This window comes from Vespula vulgaris, chromosome 2 (genome assembly GCF_905475345.1).
Source record: "Vespula vulgaris chromosome 2, iyVesVulg1.1, whole genome shotgun sequence".
Classification (NCBI taxonomy): Eukaryota; Metazoa; Arthropoda; class Insecta; order Hymenoptera; family Vespidae; genus Vespula; species Vespula vulgaris.
Window position 1 is genome coordinate 14,512,558 of NC_066587.1, and position 19,836 is coordinate 14,532,393.

The 19,836-nt window shown below is 38.3% G+C and overlaps 1 protein-coding gene across 3 annotated transcripts in view; it reads left to right on the forward strand.

Moving 5' to 3' along the window:
- The window catches only part of LOC127073131 (zwei Ig domain protein zig-8), a 178,318-nt gene that overhangs the window by 104,423 nt on the left and 54,059 nt on the right, over positions 1–19,836 (forward strand). For 2 of the 3 annotated variants that reach the window (XM_051014248.1, XM_051014246.1), the window contains exon 3: positions 17,250–17,455. In XM_051014248.1, the coding sequence (XP_050870205.1) occupies positions 17,250–17,455 (206 nt within the window). The remainder of the gene's footprint in view (positions 1–17,249; positions 17,456–19,836) is intronic. The other variant, XM_051014247.1, reaches the window with a different exon arrangement.

Below are 19,836 nucleotides of genomic sequence, written 5' to 3' on the forward strand. Positions count from 1 at the left end.
AGAAAGGAAGAAAAAGAAAAAGCGAGCAAATCGTATTTCTATTACAAACGTTTCTCAATTACAAATGTTTTCTTTGATCTTACGTTTGATCTTAAGTTATTTATAGTTGTATGTAAATATAAAAAAAAAGGATAAAGAAATAAACAAAAAAAAAGAGAGAAAGAAAACAAAACAAAAAAAATTAAAAAAAATGCATCATCAAGAGTTCCTCGTTCTTTTGCTAAGACGGACTACAAAGTGCAGACGAGGATCAAGTACTTACTAATGTACTTTCGTTGAGAGTCACCAACGAGAGAAATAGAAAGAGAGAGAGAGAGAGAGAGAGAGAGAGAGAGAGAGAGAGAGAGAAAGAGAGAGAGAAAGAGCCTCCTTCTGCCATCCTCGCGAATTTCCGAAGATTAATGTGCCGGATTTTAAACGATGCGCGATATTAAACGTCGACGAATCTTTGTCACGACCCCTTTTCTCGATCTTCTTCTCCCTCTTCTTCCTCCTACTCCTTCCCTTCTTCTTCTTCTTCTTCTTCTTCTTCTTCTTCTTCTTCTTCTTCTTCTTCTTCTTCTCTTTCTCGGTAAGAAATTATCGAACGTGACGCGAACATCTGACTGAGAACGTGCCTTTAATCGCAGGCACGTCGTGACTCTCGACGAAGGCCTGCAGCCGAAGCGTTAAAGAGGATGTATTTCCGGCTATCGTGGCGAGAGTATTTTCACGCTAACTTACGAAAGAAAAGAGAAAGAAAACTGAAATAAGAGAAAGAGAGAGAGAGAGAGGAGAAAGAAAGAGAGAAAGATAGAACTAATAGGTAAACGTCACGGTTCATAAAAGTTATTAAATTTCTGTCAAAACCTGTAGTTTCACTGTCAGAGACCGTTAAGAAGAGAAGCGTTATCGTAGGGAAACGAAAAGTACAAGAGAAATGGAAAGGGCGCATTCGTAAATAGCTTTTATATTATCGACCAAACTTTAACTAGGCGAACGTACACGAAAATGGAGGGTATACACTGAACTTAGTGAAGTAGTATGTTCTAAAGGTTCTGTTGGTTGCCGAGATGCATTCCGAAAATGAAAATTATGTTTTACACGATGGTCCTATAAACGACGTGTGTACCATTACACGCGTGAGAACGTGTATTTGTGTATACGTGCGTATATATTTGTGATACTCGACTAGATCATGTTGTATGTACGTGTATACACAAAGAGCAAGCACAGAACATACATGTACACGCATATACAAACAAACGTCTATATAATACATACATAGGCATACGCATATCGTAAGCAAAGTAGAGGACAACAGCGTGTTTCAGAGAGCCAGCCGAGCGCTCTCGAGAGTTCAGACGAAATATCCCCTATGACTCGATCCTTTTGTCGTCGACGATCTCTCGACGGAAACGTCGCCTTGGCAATACAGCTTCTGGGCTCATGCAAACTATGACAAACGCACAAAGGACGGCCTTCTACAGGGAACTGTCGATTAACGACGCATTAACGTACAGACGTACGTATGTACAATTCCCTTTATCCAAATCTCGACCACGCCCATCTGACGGTCAAAACGGTCCAGCGTAACATCCAACCGTGGAAACTTTAAAATTTTCATACATATTTTTTAATCCTCCTTCCCTTTTTTTTATTTCATTTAATTCGTTCTGGATTATTCACTGACTTTGTTCGAATTCAATGAACATTCTGTTTATCGCAGATACAAATATTTTGTTTATTTATATTGAGAATATATTAATGCTGGTACGTGTATTTTATTGAAAAGCAAATTAAACAACATAAATATTTCCGAACCGTTCGGATCGATATTTTCCAGCACTTAATATCCTATTTCATCATCGATTTGCACATTTCCCTTTAACGCTTTTTGAAAATACGCTGAAATCGCATCTCGCGTGATACATATTTTGTAATAATACCTATTGTAGCTCGACAACGTCATTACGCAGCGTCGATGATATAGAGAATAGAAATGACAGCGGGTTTTACTCGGCAATATGATATTTTCTGGAATAGCCAGTGCTCGCAATTCTGTCACTCGAAAAAGGAAGAAGAGAGAAAGAGAGAGAGAGAGAGATAGCTCGATGGCAAGGTGCAATTGACCGCTCACTGACAAGTTTGCCAATCCAGCTTATGAGTTTTTTCCTGCTCCCTTTCTCTTCTCTCTCTCTCTCTCTTCCTCTCGTTTTCTCTCCTCTCTTTCTCTCTCTTCCTCTCGTTCTCTCTGTCTCCCATCATCTATCTACCTACTATCTAACTCCCCTTTTTCGACCTTCCGTTTTCCCACTTCTATCGTCTATACGATACACATATAGCAAGTTGTGTGTATATAAAGAGTATAGCAAGCAGTATAACGGTTGGATCGTATATTGGCCAGCTTAATAACGTCATGAGAAGGTCGATGCTTATGGCTCACCATCGACCTGGTCAAGCAAAGATAGAGTCTTCATAGTCGATGGTTATAATCATAAACTTTACGTTTATTTCGTAGGAAGGTAAGACAAAAAAAGAAAGAAAGAGGTTCATCCCCTAAGGAAGACAATATCTTTCTAAAGGTCAGCATATATTTCGAGATATTTTCGTTGAATGAAGCGCTTCCGCATTTCTCTGTCAGTTCGAGAAAAAGATAAGATGAAAGAGAGAAAGAGAGAGAGAGAGAGAACGAAGAATAAGGAAAAACACGCGAGAGCTCTCTTATACGAAAACGAAAAGTCAGGTAAAATGTTTGTATCGGGTTCGTGGCTGAGGGCGTTCGTGCTTGGCAATTTAACTTTGTGCAGTCGCGTGATAGTCATTGTTTTCTATCTACTTGAAAGACCTTCCCTCCTCTTTACTAGTTCGCCTTCTCATTTAAAACGTGTCGACTTTCTATGAGAGAGAAGATATTTATTTTCCATTTGCCCGATTTGTTCTGCAAACGTCTATCGTATTTTTTTTTTTTTTTTTTTTTTTTTTTAATTCAAAGTAGTTTGGTTAATTGATCGTGGAAAGTACGATACATAAAGTAGTATATATCGAGAAAAAATTAAATCAATAAAAAGCAAGAGTTAAAGTGCATCGAAATGAAAAGAACAATTATTCGGAAGAGCTATCTCATTAACAACTTCATCTTCCTTACTCAAACTTTAGGTACATAGAGTTTCTATCTAGAAATTTATGGAAAGCAAATTTAAGGAGACTGTCGTAATTGACTATCTTCTACCGGCACGGTAAACTCACGAATTTCATTTAAACCAATTGTAAAGAGATCTACGTTCTTATTTAATCTTTCTGTCGATAAATGTCGGTAGTCGTATTTTCGTCTTTGAATTAATAGACAAAATCGAAAAGAGAAAAGTCAGGTGACGCGCATACATTATCTTGCATCCCTTTCCGAAAGATAAACGGTGTCGACATTTTGCCAAGCTAGCACAAGTATAACGTGACCCCTTAAGCTCGGTCTACCTGGCTCCGTCATACTCGTGGATATTGAAAAATTGCACTATGATTTATTGCGGTGCTTCATCGTTTATCCGATCCACAGCACAGTTTCATCCTACGTAGCTGATAACTCACGTTATCCCTCGTGATTTCGTTCCCGTGAGTATAATGATGATCGAACTTCCTCAAAACTGAAAGCCCTGTCAAGAGACACGGTTGTGCGTCACACCCTGTCATCGGCTTCTACTCGAGTACTAGATGAGCCGAGAGTAATTCTATTCGATTACTTGACTATCCTAAAGTATATATACATACATATCTACTACTTAATACCTCGATACGTATATTGATTTCATATAGATTCTAATTGCTATTAATTATTTACACGGAATACACTCTATCGGAATCCAACATTATTATGCTACTAATAAGAACGTAAATGAATTTACATTTACATATCCTCATTTCATTGTTTTTATGCAAAGAAAGGGAAACAACATTGAAATAAAAAATACTCTTTTCGAGACTCGTATCGATCTGTTAGTAGGTAACGTTTGTAACTATAATATTTTATCGAGTAACTTTCATATTATATTTATTCAGAGTCCTCGCTTAACAGTTCTCAAAATAAAAGTAAATTTCTAGTCACAGGATTCTATCCTTTATTTTAGATTTTCTAAAAGAAAAACTCAAGTTCCACTCGGTACATTAACAGACAGTTGTAAACATTATTTTTGCAGCTACACAAATTACTCTTACCCAACGAAAATACAACGATTGATGTACTAGTTTTAAACTTCCATTACTCATTGACCTAAAACGCTAATTTGACGTTTTTTTAGCGTAAAATAAAGAATCGTAAGAAAAAGCTAGCCACAGGTCGTACGTGCATGTAAAGTGTTTTTGATTGGGTAATTTTTGGTTTTCCGTCACCTATTTCATAACTAATAAAAGAAAGATAGTTCTAACTGAGTTTTAATGAGTAATCTGCTAAAAGTATATCCCACAAAATAACATAACTTTGACTGAACAAAAAATACAAAGAAATCTTTAATCATGAAAAAAGTTAAATATTCTTGATCAATTAATTCAGTTTATCTCATTAACAAGTTAAAAAATAGAAATTACCGGACCGAATTGTTTGATCATAGAAAGATACATATTTCAAAGGCAATGTAATATTAAGCCGAAGATAGAAATATAACAATAACCATAATCTGCACTAAGTATTATATCACTTTACAGCTTCCTAATTGCGAAACTAAAACGTATCGAGCTCAAATTAAATTCGTCCTTAAGAACAGATGGAACTGCCTTGTCTACGAAAGCAGCTCTCTACCTAAGATTTACAATAATAGATTTCGAAGAACAATAGACACTATTACGGAAACACACGAAGCAAAATGTTTTGCTACGCTGTAAAGCGTTCCACGTTTAAAATAGTCCTGTTTTGCAACGAAACGAGACGTGACGAAACGACACGGCTACGTTGTGCTTTCAACGGAACATTTACGATTCGGTATGCACGAACCACAGTGATAAAATATAATTACTTCTTTTTTTTATCACGCACACACACAACAGAAAGACAGAAACCACGAATGAGACTTTACATCTCTGCGAGCAATCGACGACTGAGAGTAAAAACATAAGGTAAGTACTGTAGTATATACGTATCATTTACGCCCTTCAACGACGAAGTAAACAAATTTACAGCACAAAGCTAGGAAAGATACATAGACGCGTAAGAGAAACAATGATAATACAAAATTCACGAAAAACTTTTCGGTCAAACCACGAAAATCCATTGTCTGCTCTCTTTCTCTCTTTTTTCCCCTTTTTTCTTTTTTTTTTCAAAGTGCGTTCAATAAAAACGCACTATAAAAAAGAAAGTCATTCAATAAAATACAGAATTGTTAAGCTTCACCCACGAAAAAGTTGGACATTCATCCATCCTACGGATTTATAAATTGAAAAATCGATTTCGAAGAGTAAAGATAAATTTCGTTAGGAGAACAATGAACGAAATATAAAGAAAGAAAGAGAAAAGAAAAACGATACGAAGCGAAACGAAACGAAACGAAGCGAAACGTAGAGTAGTTTGAATAAAAGCTACGATAAGCGAGGAGCCCGATTGCGGGTGCGTTTGAATTTTTCTCGCGGGTGCCTCTTGGGTTTATGCAAATTCAAGGATAACCGCTCGACGACCGAACGTAGAGAGAGAGAGAGAGAGAGAGAGAGAGACAGAGAGAGACAGAGAGAGAGACAGAGAGACAGAGAGACAGAGACAGAGACAAAGAGAAAGAGAAAAAGAGAAAGAGAGAGAGAGAGAGAGAGAGAGAGAGAGAGAGAAAGGAAGAGGAAAATGGAAGTTAAAAAGATGCAGCCTGAAAATAGAACTCGTGCTTTTATTTCTCGAGAGAAAGAAAACTTTAATGAGCATTTGTTGACGAGTTTACAATGTTCGGATTCGTTGAAAGTAAAAAAGTATTTGTAAAAAATGAGACAGTTACTTGAACAAGTTCTTGATCTTTTTTAAGGTACATAGCCTATTCTGTTATGAATCGCAAGAGGTAAGATCTGATTGTGAAAATATGACCATTCTCAAGGATGTTTAGAGTTTAGACAAGGCGTTTAGAACACAAACAGCACACGGTCGTTCTCGTTAGCACCGGTTGCTTGCGGGTTTCCTTGATACTCAAAAGGTGGATAGGTACACGTTATTAAAGAGGATTTACTGCTTTACCTAGCAAAGAGGATTTGATAGTTACTTGTGACGACGGTCCTTCTACGTCGTCCAGAGCCTTATCCTGGACTATAAAGTCGTGAGCATTTCACTCTCCTCATTTATCACCCTTCCTAACGACGAATTGCTCTTGGTTGGACGTTTGACGCTGGTTGTTCAATTAGTGCTTTAAACGCTCTATTCTTTCCTCAAAGAATATTCACATTTCTACGTTTAAAAAAATTATGAACGGACAATGAAAAAATTCTATAATATATGATGAAATGAACGAAAGCAGGTTTAATTTTCTATGGTAATAAGAGTTCTCTTATCGACTACGCGCAAACGACCAAATAAGATCCCTTAAATTTTCCACGAAATGAACACATTCAATATATTCTATAAAGTAGCTAAAGCGTTATTAAGAAATTTTATGCATACTTTATACTTTAACGCCCCCTCTACTCCTATTTCCTGAAGCGAGTTAGATCGGTTAGTATGGATCCGTCAGATTTTATGCTCGTACATAGGTACCTAAGCTGTCTCTCTTTAGTGCGTTATAAAACGATTTAACAGCGTGAGTACTTACTCCAGAATATAGGCATGTTCCGAAGTAAACGTTGAGCACTTTGATAAAGCGTCGAAACTATGCGTAATGTAATGTAATGCAACGTAATGTAATATAATGTAATGACACGAGACAATCCAATACGCGAACCTGATTTCAAATCCGTTCGCGTAAATCGCGTTACGTCTGGATTCGGAAGGGAGTTTGAATTAATTCTAGGATTTGCGATGATCTAACCGACATTATATGATACGCCTATCACAATGTATGTTCGAGGAGACAATACGCATCGAATATCGCGAGATACTATTAACTATTATATACCGTTATTACGAAATTGTAACGCACCAACGGAACGCGTATTAGCTATCTACATATATATATCTATATATCTATATACACACATATATATATATATACATGGATGCATGTATATATACATACACATACATGACGCAGATTGCATACATAGTAAAACGCGTCTGCCCTACTAAAGAGACCTTTCGTGCGAGCTAAGGTTGCTAAACGGACTGCCATAGATGAGTATGTATGCATGTTGTATGTATGTACATAGGTATATATATATATGTGTGTGTGTATGTGTGTAGATACGTACGTTTGCCAGGGCATATAACAGGACCGTCCTAAAACAGAATGCGTGCCGTGCTTCCGTGTGTACCAGGGTTCCTCTGTGTACAATTCGACTCGCGCACTATCGAGATGTGTATTAACCCGCTTCCGTCTTCGTTGACGTCGGCGCACTTCATCGAGAATAAATATGCGTGTAGATTCGGAGCATCGTGCGAACGAGGATAAAATGTAATCGTGGATTCTCTTGGGATTTAACTACGTAAGTACTATACATACGACATGAGCTTGTGGTTTAACGAAATCCGTTCTGGCGTCAATTGCTTTGCGATAACGAGAATATCTTCCTATAATTACGACGGAATTCACAAAATAATTAATCTTTCTATTTTATAAATATATATATATATATATATATATATATATATATATATATTAAATTATGTAATTGAATTTAAATCGAATTGAATTAAAATCGAAATGTATACAAACTTAATACGACTTAAAATCATTTTCGCGAAAACTCATTCATAAAGATAGATCGAGAACAATAGCACGACGACACGATCGGTAGCTACATATATGCACATATGAAACTACGAAAGGAACAACACAAATTGCACTACACACAAGAGCAAGGAGGCTTCGCGACGTGCTCGAAAAAAAATCCTAAAGCCAGCTAACCAAGGAAAGACGGTACTTTCCTGTTACGAAGTGGCCCCGTAGATCGGGAATACTTGAAGTGGTAAGAAAAGAATGCAAAAATAAGAAAGAGAGAGAGAGAGAGAGAGAGAGAGAGAGAGAGAGAGAGAGAGAAAGAAAGAAAGAAAAAGAAAAGAAAGAAGGAGAAAAAGACCACGCCTCGTGGCCAACTAGTCGAAGTAAAGTACGGTAGACACCCTGCTACTTCTCCACCCTCTAACCATCTCCTACCACCCCTTTTCTACCTCCTCTTCCTGCTTTGCTCTCCATACTACACCACGCTACCTCGGCCTCTCGTCTCGTTGTATAAGCTTTCGCATTGTCTCGTAGAAACAAAAGGCAGGTAGCTTATGTCTCGCATTCAAAAGCTCACAAAGTTCAGTCTCAAGTGCTCCTCTTTTGCCACGAGTCCACCCTGCGCCTTCCCTCCTTCCATCCTTTCCTCTTCCCTCTCTCGCTCTTCCTTTTCGCTTTCGAGTTTTCCACCACTCTACCTTCCTACTCTCTTTATCCGTTCCTCTCTACTTCGACGACGGAAGGATACGCGCTCGTACCTACGGTCATATTTCACCTGAGGAAGAGAAAGAGAGAAACAACGGAATAGACCGTTTCCTTTTCGGTATTTTCCATCTCTCTCTCTCTCTCTCTCCTCTCTCTCTCTCTCTCTCTCTCTCTCTCTCTCTCTCTCTCTCTCTCTCTCTCTCATACACATAGAGAAACGCGTACTACCGTCTCTTCATGCAAAATTTTACTTCTCCGTAATGTCGTACATTGCCTTTTACCTCGTTACAACACAACTCGTATTAATTTTCTGATATTCAGAAAGTATTATTTAATGAATTTGAGTAAGCGAACCAACTAAGGACAAAAGCAAGATAAAGGAAGTGCTATTTAGGAAAAGAAAAGAGAAAAAAGGGAAAAGAAAAAAGACGTGAAAAAGATTAAATAGGTTGTCCTCTTTCTCTTCTCACGAGACATCACTTTCGTCCTCACATAACAGACAACGCTTTGGTAGCATCGGACGCATCCTTTAGCTTCCGAACGAGCCAACCCATTAGCCTTGTCCTCAGCAACGTCCGACGTTCAATGGACATCAACGCTTTCGTTCGAACGAGCTTTCGAAGGCTTTCGAAAGCTTTCGAAACGATCGATCGATCGTTCGATCGATTTCAGACAACCGAACGAGTGTTCGTCTTTCCTACTCAATTTTCTCTTCTTCTTTTTTTACTTTTTCCTTTTACTATCTTGAATAACAACGTGTTTACAATCCGTGAAAGTTTACTTCCGAAAGAAATTAATTATTCCGGACGAAGTCATCGTTTATTACATCTTATTGAAATTCTACATGATCGAGTCGAAATTTTAATAAGATTTCAAAGTTTCATCGAATATATAACGGATGCTTTGATGGAAACTAATTGGAGGTTAAATAGTCGTAAAACGTTGAGAACCCAATGGATCGACCCAAAACTGACAGACGAAGCGTCCATCCTAATCGATATCTCGTTTCCTGTACCTATGTGTTTACGTGAATATATATCTACATATAGTGTATGGACAGGCGCACACACGTAGACGTCGTACTACGCTTTTGAGAGAATAGGACGAAGGACGAAAGTGCTAACGGTCGTTATATTGGAGTCCTGCATGCATTTCCGATGAGAATCGAAAAACTCGCTAGGTTCGGATTCGAATTTCGAAATCGAGTTAATCGGAACGCGAAACGAGTCGTTGCAACGAATTGACGAAACGCTTGAAACTTCCATTGATTCATTCGTTGGTTCGTTCGTTCGTTCGTTCGTTCGTTGGTACGTCCGCTAGATAGATATGTAGATAGACAGTCAATTTTCGATAGAGATTCGTGAATCATCGCGGAGAATGTAATCTCGTTGGCCTGTTACCACAATGTTGCCACCTCGTTATAATACGAGGACACGATGATAATTATAGTTATTCGAACGTGCCACCGACCGATTAATTTCGCCTGCGGTAAAACGCCGCAAGCGCTTCTAGTCGTCCCTCGTCGTTCGCGGGAATACGCTATAAAAAATAATGGGGCACGCAAGTTAACGCATATTCATTATACTCGCTGCTCATATTTCGCACGACTGCAATTACAGTGGAGTGTTCGTGTCCTCGTCCTCCTCTTCCTTCTCCTTCACTTTCTCCTCTTTCTCTTCTTTCTCCTCTTCCTCTTTCTCTATCTCATCCCCCTCTTTTTCTTTCTTCTCTTCCTCTTCATCGTCGTCGTCGTCATACTAGTCAGAGTTATGAGCACTCGTTATCGCTTCCTCCAACTTCCTAATTAAGACACTCGCCGTACTGTCTCGTTTATTCAACGGGCAAAGATAAAAGCTCAACTATATTGACTTAAGGTATTAAATGATTTCTCTCTCTAAGCTAAATAACTATTGTACATTAATGCCGATTAAAGATAAGTACGAACGATCGTCCGTAAGTAAATGACTGTAATTGGTGAAATTTGTTAATAACCGGAGAAAGCTTTGAAAGAGGGAGAGAGAAAGGGAGAGAGGGAGAAGAGAAATGGAGGTAGAAATGTAGAAACGAGTAAAGGGAAGAGATCTTACAAGAGGTTCCAATGATTTAAACACGACCTTCGTGTACGATTCAATGTCGATAATAAAAGTAGTTAATTGTAAGTTCTCAAATGTTCTTTTGACCACAATTACCACCATCACCACTATTATCTTCTCCTACATCATACGATACTTTCTATACCAATGTTGGATATTAACGAAACCTTTGATTGCGATATCAAAATTTAATTACAGTTCTTACCTCTTGGAATTCTACAAAGTTCGAAAATGATGCTTCTAACTTGCATTTCAAAGGAAACACGAGGAAGGAAAGAGACCACTTTCCCATCGTTTCTCATCGTTTCTCATCGTTCACTCGAACGACAAAGTTTTAAGATCTAAGTGAAGAAATTTCAGTTCGTCTCTTCTCTTGTATCTTGTCTTTTCTCTTTCTCTCTCTCTCTCTCTCTCTCTCTCTCTCTCTCTCTCTCTCTCACACACTCGCTCGTTCTACCTTTCGCGAAGACGTAATTACGCGTGTATGCGTCTTACGACGAAAAAGAAAGAAAGAAGAAAATGCATCTTAAGAATCCTTTATTTCTTGAAAAAAAAAAAGTACTATTACACTGACCCGTTTCTCATGATACTTTTCATGCTCATTAGGAGAACGCGTAATTCTCCAGCGAAAAGAACTTAAAATGGAAAAGAGAAAATAAAAGAAAGAAATAGAAAGACAAGGAGAAAAAGAGAAAGAGAATATCATGAGATCGTCTTTAATATTATAAAATGAAATCTTCGCCTGTATGAGTAAAAGTTAGAGTCCTTGTTTGCCACCATCCCCGTAGAATAAAAGAACGTTCATCGTGATATAATGTATTACTATCCCATAAAGAAAGCTATAATAATCGTTCTCTTTTGAATTCGAGATAAAGTACGGTATTCCTATGAAACTTTTTGACGAATGCACGAACGTTCTTCTTCGAGAGTTCTGGAAAATAAACGAAATGCAAAATAGCACTTAAAAGAGTTAACGATCGTTTTAAACTATTTCGCTTGTGAGCGTCATTCTACAGGATTCTATACGTACGTATGTTTTAACGAAATTCGATATATTTTTGTACTTTTACGAGAGTGAGAAAATAAAGAGATAGAGATAGAAACATAGAGATGGAGATAGAAATAGAGAATGTGCATTTCTAGGTGCAATGATCGTGTCCAAAGTGAAAGGTAAGGGGCTACCGAGAAAATACCTCGTCGAATTTTGGATACAACCAAGTGGATATAGAGGATAGTCATCTACATAGAGTATGTTTCTTTACGAAGCAAAGACCACGCGCGGAATGGCAGATCCTATTCCTATGCAAACTACATGTATGTATGCAGGTGGTGGCACCGAACGACACGTTTAAGGCGGTCGTAGCAGATAGGCAGACGTAATGCCACAGTGTACGGTAACATTTTGGTTCTACCATGCATACGACTCTTTCTGTCTTGCTCTTTCACTCTCTTTCTCCTTCTCTCTCTCTCTCTCTCTCTCTCTCTCCCTCTGTCTCTCTCTCGCTCTCTCTCTCTCTCTCTCTTTCTTTTTATCTATATCTATATCTAGCCATCTACCTTCGTCCTTCCAACTTTAAGCTCCTCCTACTCGCTCGCATTTTCGCATACATTCTTAAATATTATATTTTCCAGAGAGAAATTTAAGATTCGTCGGAGTTCTGATTTTACCGTAGTAGTACATTGCTACCGACTCAAGAAAAAGAAAGAAATAAAGAAAATAAACAGAGGGAGAGAGTGAGAGAAAGAGAGAGAGAGAGAGAGAGAGAGAGAGAGAGAGAGAGAAACATTTTTTTTCTCTCGTTCTTCATATTTCCACCAGCCGCGGAATTAATGATATTTCATGTTGTCGCATCTGTAACTCGTCAAGATGATCTAGGTCGGCCAGTAAAATAGCTCTCGCCAAAAGCGTTAACTCATTTCTTCTAAAGATATTTATAAATATTCGTTTTAAGTAATTCGCTTATAGAAGAGAAAAGAAAACATACTATCATTCGTACGATAACAAAATCGATATCATATAAATATATTCAATGACGCATTTCAAGCAAACTCGTAATTACTCGATTAAAAATATATTAAATATTGAATAGCTGTCGACGGATACAACGTGTAGTCATTATTTTTTTCTTTGCTCCTTTGCTATAATTTCTCGATATAATTATACATTATTAAAAAAGAAAAAAAAGAGGACATCTGCTTTTCAAATAGCAATCAATAAGATTTCAACGCACAAATTTCTCGCAACGTGCTTAAATCCTATGAAAACTATTTTAATATCGTCCGATAATAATTAAATCGCAATAACATAAAAGTAACGATCTAATCTGCGTGTAAGCAAAAGTTGACAAGCATAATAGTGCGTACATTAGCAGCCCGGATTGTCAGCGTGATCGGTCGTTGCAGCGAATTGGAGAAAGCCTAGCTCAGGATTGTGTTTGAACGTGTAATATCAAAAGCGCCCGCAGCGATTTGATTCCCATTGTTTCATCAGCATTGGTTATCCAGACAGACCTTTGATCCCGAGCAATTTTCTCTCCAAGTCGTCGACGATGAGACTGTGTGGCTACGAGACGACGACAACGACTTTAGTCCTCATTAAAATCTTCTAATTCCATCGAAGCTCGGTACGGCTATTTACACTTTTAATCGTCTATTTCGTAACCACGTACATTTAATACCCTCAACACTCTTTCTTAATCCCACTCCGATTACAATTTTATCCTTGAATATACCTTCAACTACTTACTCAGAGTATATTTAATCGCTGCCTCTCCCTCCCTCTCTTTCTCTCTCTCCCTCTCTAAAAACAATGTCGTGCTTATACGATTACATACCCCTGTATCTCGTACGAGATGAAAGAGAAGGGAAAGTAAATTAGATGGCAAAAATCGATTCGTCGACTCGAATAGTCGCATATATCGTTATCGTGAAGCGGTCTTTCTCTCTCTCTCCCTCCCTCCCTCTCTCTCTCTCTCCCTCCCTCCCTCTCTCTCTCTCTCTCCCTCCCTCCCTCCCTCCCTCTCTCTCACCCTTCCTCCCTCCCTCTCTCTCTCCCTCCCTCCCTCCCCCTCTCTCTCACTCTCTCTCCCTCCCTCCCTCCCTCCCTCTCTCTCTCTCTCTCTCTCTACAATCTATGTTTGTAATCCTCTTTGTTTTTTCTCCTTTCTCTTTTCTCATCCTTTGTTACGATGCGCGATCGCAACTACGCGAGAGCACGTAACGTTACGCTTCTCACACTATGAATAGCGATGATGGTTGATTTTTACGATGGATACTTCCCTCTCTTTCTGGGCGGTAGAATCCTAGACTCACTGGTCGCGATGAAAAAAGGGCAGTGACGCAAGCTCGGATACATACTTTGTTCTTTGCAAAATACCTTTCTCGTAAATTGATGGGAGAACGCAATTTCTTTGTTATGGATTCTGGAAAACTCGTGAGGGAGATATTTGCGATATAAAGCACTTCGTGAATTTAAAAACTTATAACAATATATTTCATGGATCGAGATATAATTTTTACGTGATATTAGTTTGTCGTGTTAATTGTACTACGTCGATATTAAGAGAGACGATCAATGTTACTATTAAGATTCTCATTAAACTATTTGAAATTGAAAATGTATTCGTTCGACTGTATGATGACTTCTGATGACTTCTCTCAAATTCGATAAATGAAGATGATAATGAATTTGGCAAAGAGAAAGGAAAAGGAAAAGAGAGATGCTAACTGGTCGGAGCGTGTCAGGATAATACGCTTGAAATGTTTAAGTAATCTCATATATGTTCCTTTGTCCTTGTAATCGTCATAACAAATTATTATCTTAAGGACAGGCTCCAAATAATAGTCCATAGTATGTTTTGTTTAAAAGTTTACTTTCTATGTTTATTTATTACCCAACCAAGTACATTTTCAATGACTGCGCGATTAACTAAAAAAATAACTCAACTCGAACCATACTGGCAATATATATTTATCTACTGCAGTTTCCTAGAGAGTATCCAACAAATTCCCAAGGGCAAATATTTTCTATAACGATGTATGGCACTTAAGAGAAAGTCCTGTGAATCGCCAAAGGTGCGCACGTGTGAGTAAACATCCTTCATTGATCCACGGAATATCCTTCGCTCATTCCTATGTTATTATTTACCATGAATACGTAATCGAAGCTCCCGAGAAATTTCCTTTCGCTTTAAAAGGGAGACAGATGAAAGAAAAACAAAAAAAAACAAAAAAGGAAAATTAAAAACCGAAAGAAATAGAAAGAGACAGAGTAAGGTAATTCGAATGGAATGCATTCAGTTCTCGTTACAGAGCTCGACGAAACTCAATTCATTGGTCTGTTTATTCGCGAACAAACGCCTAGACGTGCACCCAGTGCGATAAACTTTTCAAGCGCCAATCGAATTCAAGACGAGACGCACGCGAGCGAAGCAACGAACTTCGAGATGGTCTGGGTCGATTGTGAACGAGTTAAAGGGGTGGCAAAGCGTGAGAGAAGGACGTGCAGCCGTCGCCTCGTCGCTGGTACACGGAGAAATTTCTGCGTTGAATCGATGCACCGACTGCGTCAAGGCTTCCATCTCCCACCCTCACCACCATTCATCCCTTTCCAACTCCTACTATGCATCGGTCGCGCGCACGTTTTATTCCACGTATATCGTCGAATGCATTAGAGTCGATCCTTCTCTTTCTTTCTCTTTCTTTCTTTTTCTTTCTGGTTTTTTTTTCTATTTGTCTCTATCTCTCTCTCTCTCTCTCTCTCTCTCTCTCTCTCTCTCTCTCTCTTTGTCTCTCTTATACACACACATTCGTTTCTACTAGCACGCGATTTTCTATCGCGCAGAGACGCGTCAAACGTTCCAGAGATTTATCGAACCAGACGGTTATGTTAAATCGACGAGGCAACGTGCCGTGACGAGAAACGCGACGTACGTCAATTACCTATCTATCTATCTATCTATCTATCTATCTATCCCATGCTACCAGAATCCAGTTGGATCGGATTCGACCATTGATACGAGACGAACTTTTACGAATCTACGAGATTTCATTAAGATTTACATACATGGTTAACTTACGTACGAGATCTAGAGAGACTTTCATTCATTGAAATGTATGTAATATATACGAGTATGTACATACCATCGACTCCATTTAGTCAATCTCATTGTATTCCTGAAAATTCTCATTTCATCGTTGTTACGTTCTTGTAAAATGTGCGGAGAAACGGAAGTTGGAACATTTCGTATCCAACCAAATTGTGCTCACTCGAAATATACACGCATAGATACATTCACATGTACATTCTACACTCACACACACATATGTACATGATACGCGCTTGAGGTTCGCAACATGTTTGAATCATTGCCATTAAACATCCATACAATCTTCGTTAATGGTTCGTTTGTTTTTAAATGCGTTACGAATACAAACAGTGTATGGTTTTTTAAAAACGTATTAATTTATTAACGATGATAATGAGATGAAAAAAGTAAAAAGAAATAAAAAGAAAAAGAAGCTTTCCGGAAAGAGCGCGCATAAAAAATCGATGTACTTTATCGTACCTTCATAGCCTTTTAAAAACGAGGTAAAAGACATGTACTGCAGTTACGTATCTATGGATTATTTAAATGAGGTCAGAACGCGTGAGAGAGGGAGATATTCCTCCAATGCGAATCTACTGGGCGAGTCTCATCGAATAGTAATTCGGCGTCGAAGGCAAACATCCTAAATCACCTGGTCGATGCCACGGGAAACGTTGGGTTCCTCAAAAATGTATACTACCTCCATTGGTTGTGTGTGTGTGTGTGTGTGTGTGTATATATATATATATATATATATATATATTTGTATAGTATATTTGTCATATATATATACACAAACGAGTATCTATACATATGTGTGTATAGGACTAGCTTTGCTGGTGATAGAGTCACATTTTCTTAGCATCACGAGAAATCGCTTCCACGATAAGGATTTCGTCTCTCCAACGAAAAGATTTATAAAAGCATTGAAGTTTTTCTTTCAAACCTCCGGATCGCATTACATTTTATCCAAATTTTTGGCCACTTTTATTTCCAAAGAATTATTTGAAGAATTATAAGAAAAATAGAGTTTAAAAAACAAAATAATCAACGAACGATCGATACTCGTTCGTTCGAAAAATTTGATTACTTTCTTAAAGAATAACCTTTCTTTACTTTCATTTTAGTTTTCATTGCAACCATCACGTCATCCGTATTCTTATTTTTTCGATGCAATGAATCGAACGTCCCGTTCTTCTTTTTCCGATCGCTGTATTTCACGAGTCTCGTCTTACGTAACACTCGAACGAATATGCACGTTTCCGTTACAAATCGTTGCACTTTTTCTTCTGCGAGAGTATTTTTATCAAGCACCGTTGTCACTATAGCAAAAGAAAGATGGAGGAAGAGAAGGTAAAAATTTCAGGCGATACATCTACCTCGAATATATCGTTTCCGATACGATATCTCGCGACATCATACAATCGTTTATTAAAATCGTATTTTATAAAAATCAACTTTACTATTTCTTTGTTGATCTCTTTCTTTTTCCTTTTTTTTTCTGTTTACGTTTAAACGTAAATTGAAAGAAGATATTAACGTTATTCCACCATCAGGTCTATTTCTTTCAGATCGGCGTATACCTTACAACATACCATCAGACTGGAGAGCATTGTGGCTGAGCAATTTAGATGAACTACAAAGAATCAACGATGCAAACGACAACAACACCGTTTCGAACGTCACAGTACAATTGGGTGGCACGGCTTTCTTGCACTGCAAAGTTCGCAATTTGGCAGACAGAACCGTCTCGGATGCCGAGGTAAGGAAGCTATTTCGTATAGTTATATCATTGGAAATAACTTTGATTGCATCTGTGTTACGTTAAAGATTTCAAACTTAATCTACCGTATTACATCTCTGTACAACATTTTCCCATAATCTGTACAACAATTACGTGAACGCGTTAAACCATACGTTATACGATACCTAAAGAGAAACAGTAAAAACGAAACGAAGAAAGGTAGAAAGACGAAAAAAGAAATACGTCGAGAAGAAATTTACTTTCTAACGTTACGAGCTCGGAACGCTATACTACCCATTATACCTACGTAGATATGTATGTATGTACATATATACATACATGTAGCTAACAACGCTACTACTACATTTGATATCAAAAAAGGAGAAACCAGAGAAAGAAAACGAAAGAAAGAGATAAAGGTGGAAAGAAAGACAAAGAAAGGGAGAGAGAGAGAGAGAGAGAGAGAGAGAGACGGAATGTGAGAGAAGGAATGAGCCGAGAAACACGTCTTTTCTTATTCCAAGTAGAAGAGAGGAAAAGGCAGACGCAACCCTCTTTCCAGATCCCCAGAGAGTCTCGAATCTTCTCGCAGTTCGCGACCCGGACACTCGGCTTTCTTGGCAACGAACCGAGTAGCACTACTAGCAGCAGCAGCAGCAACAGCAGCAGCAGAAGCAGCAGAGTACCAGCAACATCCTGCAGCGAACGATGCGAATCGTCCGACAGATTTGGGTTATCCGAGTGGTCCATTGTCCGTGCGTGCCGAGCCATTGTGAGGCTTCGCTTCCGTCTGTCTCTGGCGTTATCCTCCTCCTCTTTTACTCCTCCTCCCCGCCCTCCTATACGAACGTGTCCTAATCCCTTTACGAGCGTTAATTTTATTGTCTTGTTTATAGAGAAGCGAACAGTAGTCTGCCGTCCAAAGGTGAACGCGTTGCTCGGTTTTCCCAAACATCCTCGGCGTAACTCCATTAACGTGTTAACGATCGCAAAAGGCTTGATTAACGACTAGCCAACGTTGAGATCTCGCGTGCTTCGATACCATTTTGCAACAACAACGACATAGTCGACTCTCTCTCTCTCTCTCTCTCTCTCTCTCTCTCTTTCTCTCTCGTTTCGTTCGAAGAGAGCCACGAAACGTGGAACTTAAACTCGCGAACGCAACCACCAATGAGAATTCCATTCTAGCCGTCGATCTCTCTCTTTCTCTCTTTTTTTCTCTCTCTATCTCTCTCTCTCTCTCTCTCTCTCTCTCTCTCTTGCGTTCACTTTGTTTATGTTCCGTCCTCGTTGAACGTTATTCAAGGTGGATCTTGATTCTGGCGAAACTCGAGTGCGCTGCCAAGATAAGCAAAAGAGGCCCGCCCGACTCCGCTTGTGCGTGACGTTTGCGTTACACCCCGTCGCCCATTTTAATCTGACACTGTAAATATTTTCGCGCGACCACCAAGAAAGGTAAAAAAGAGAAAAAAAGAGAAACATAAAGGATACCTCGACGGCGTTGCTCTTTTTCCAGTTATTTTTTGGATTTTTCGAGTCGAGTCAGTGAATTTTCTTTCGAGATAAACTTTCTACTCCCATCAAATAGAATTAAAGTAATCCTTTTATTTTCGAAAGTTTTCTTTTCTATAGTATCTTCTCCTACCTAAATAGTATTAATCTGATCTTTCGATTAAGACTATGATCTCTTTTTTTGTTATTGTTATTTTTTTCTGGTTTTTGTCATCCACAAAGAAATTTTCACAATGGAACAATGTTCTTTTCAATATAATAATGATAAGTATAGGAACATCGTTATTATTTACGTTATATCAATGAGTCTTTCACAGCTTTTTAATTAAATGTACATTATATGCCGCGCCTAATTATTTTCTTTCCGCCCTAATTAATTCTCTTCTATTGATGTTACCTACATAGAAAATGTTTTTCATCTCAACAAGTAAAATCAAAACTTAAGTTCATTATAATGGTCGGTTTTTAAATGAAATGCGAACCACATATGGATATAGGTGCTTCACGTAATTCTATTCTGTCCCGATAAAATCAATGTTATGCGTATACATGTGCGTATGCGTATGCGTGCGTATGCGTGCGTATGTGCACACATGTTCACAACAAACACTTGGAACTATTACGTGCGTCCAATTACGATATCGTCCTCGATATTAGATCATTATCAAAATGAAATTCGTAAATTAATAACCCGTATAAAAGCTCTTTACGTTTGTACGTTGCTTCGTGTATTTACTCCCATCGAAAAATACAATTAAATAAAACGGTAAATCGTTGTGGTTAAATTCGAAACGTTTATCAAATCAGAAATGATTCGTCAGAATCAAACGCGATATCCTATTTTCGTTTGTTTCAAAAAGTTATCCACGTTTAAAAGGAAATAATAA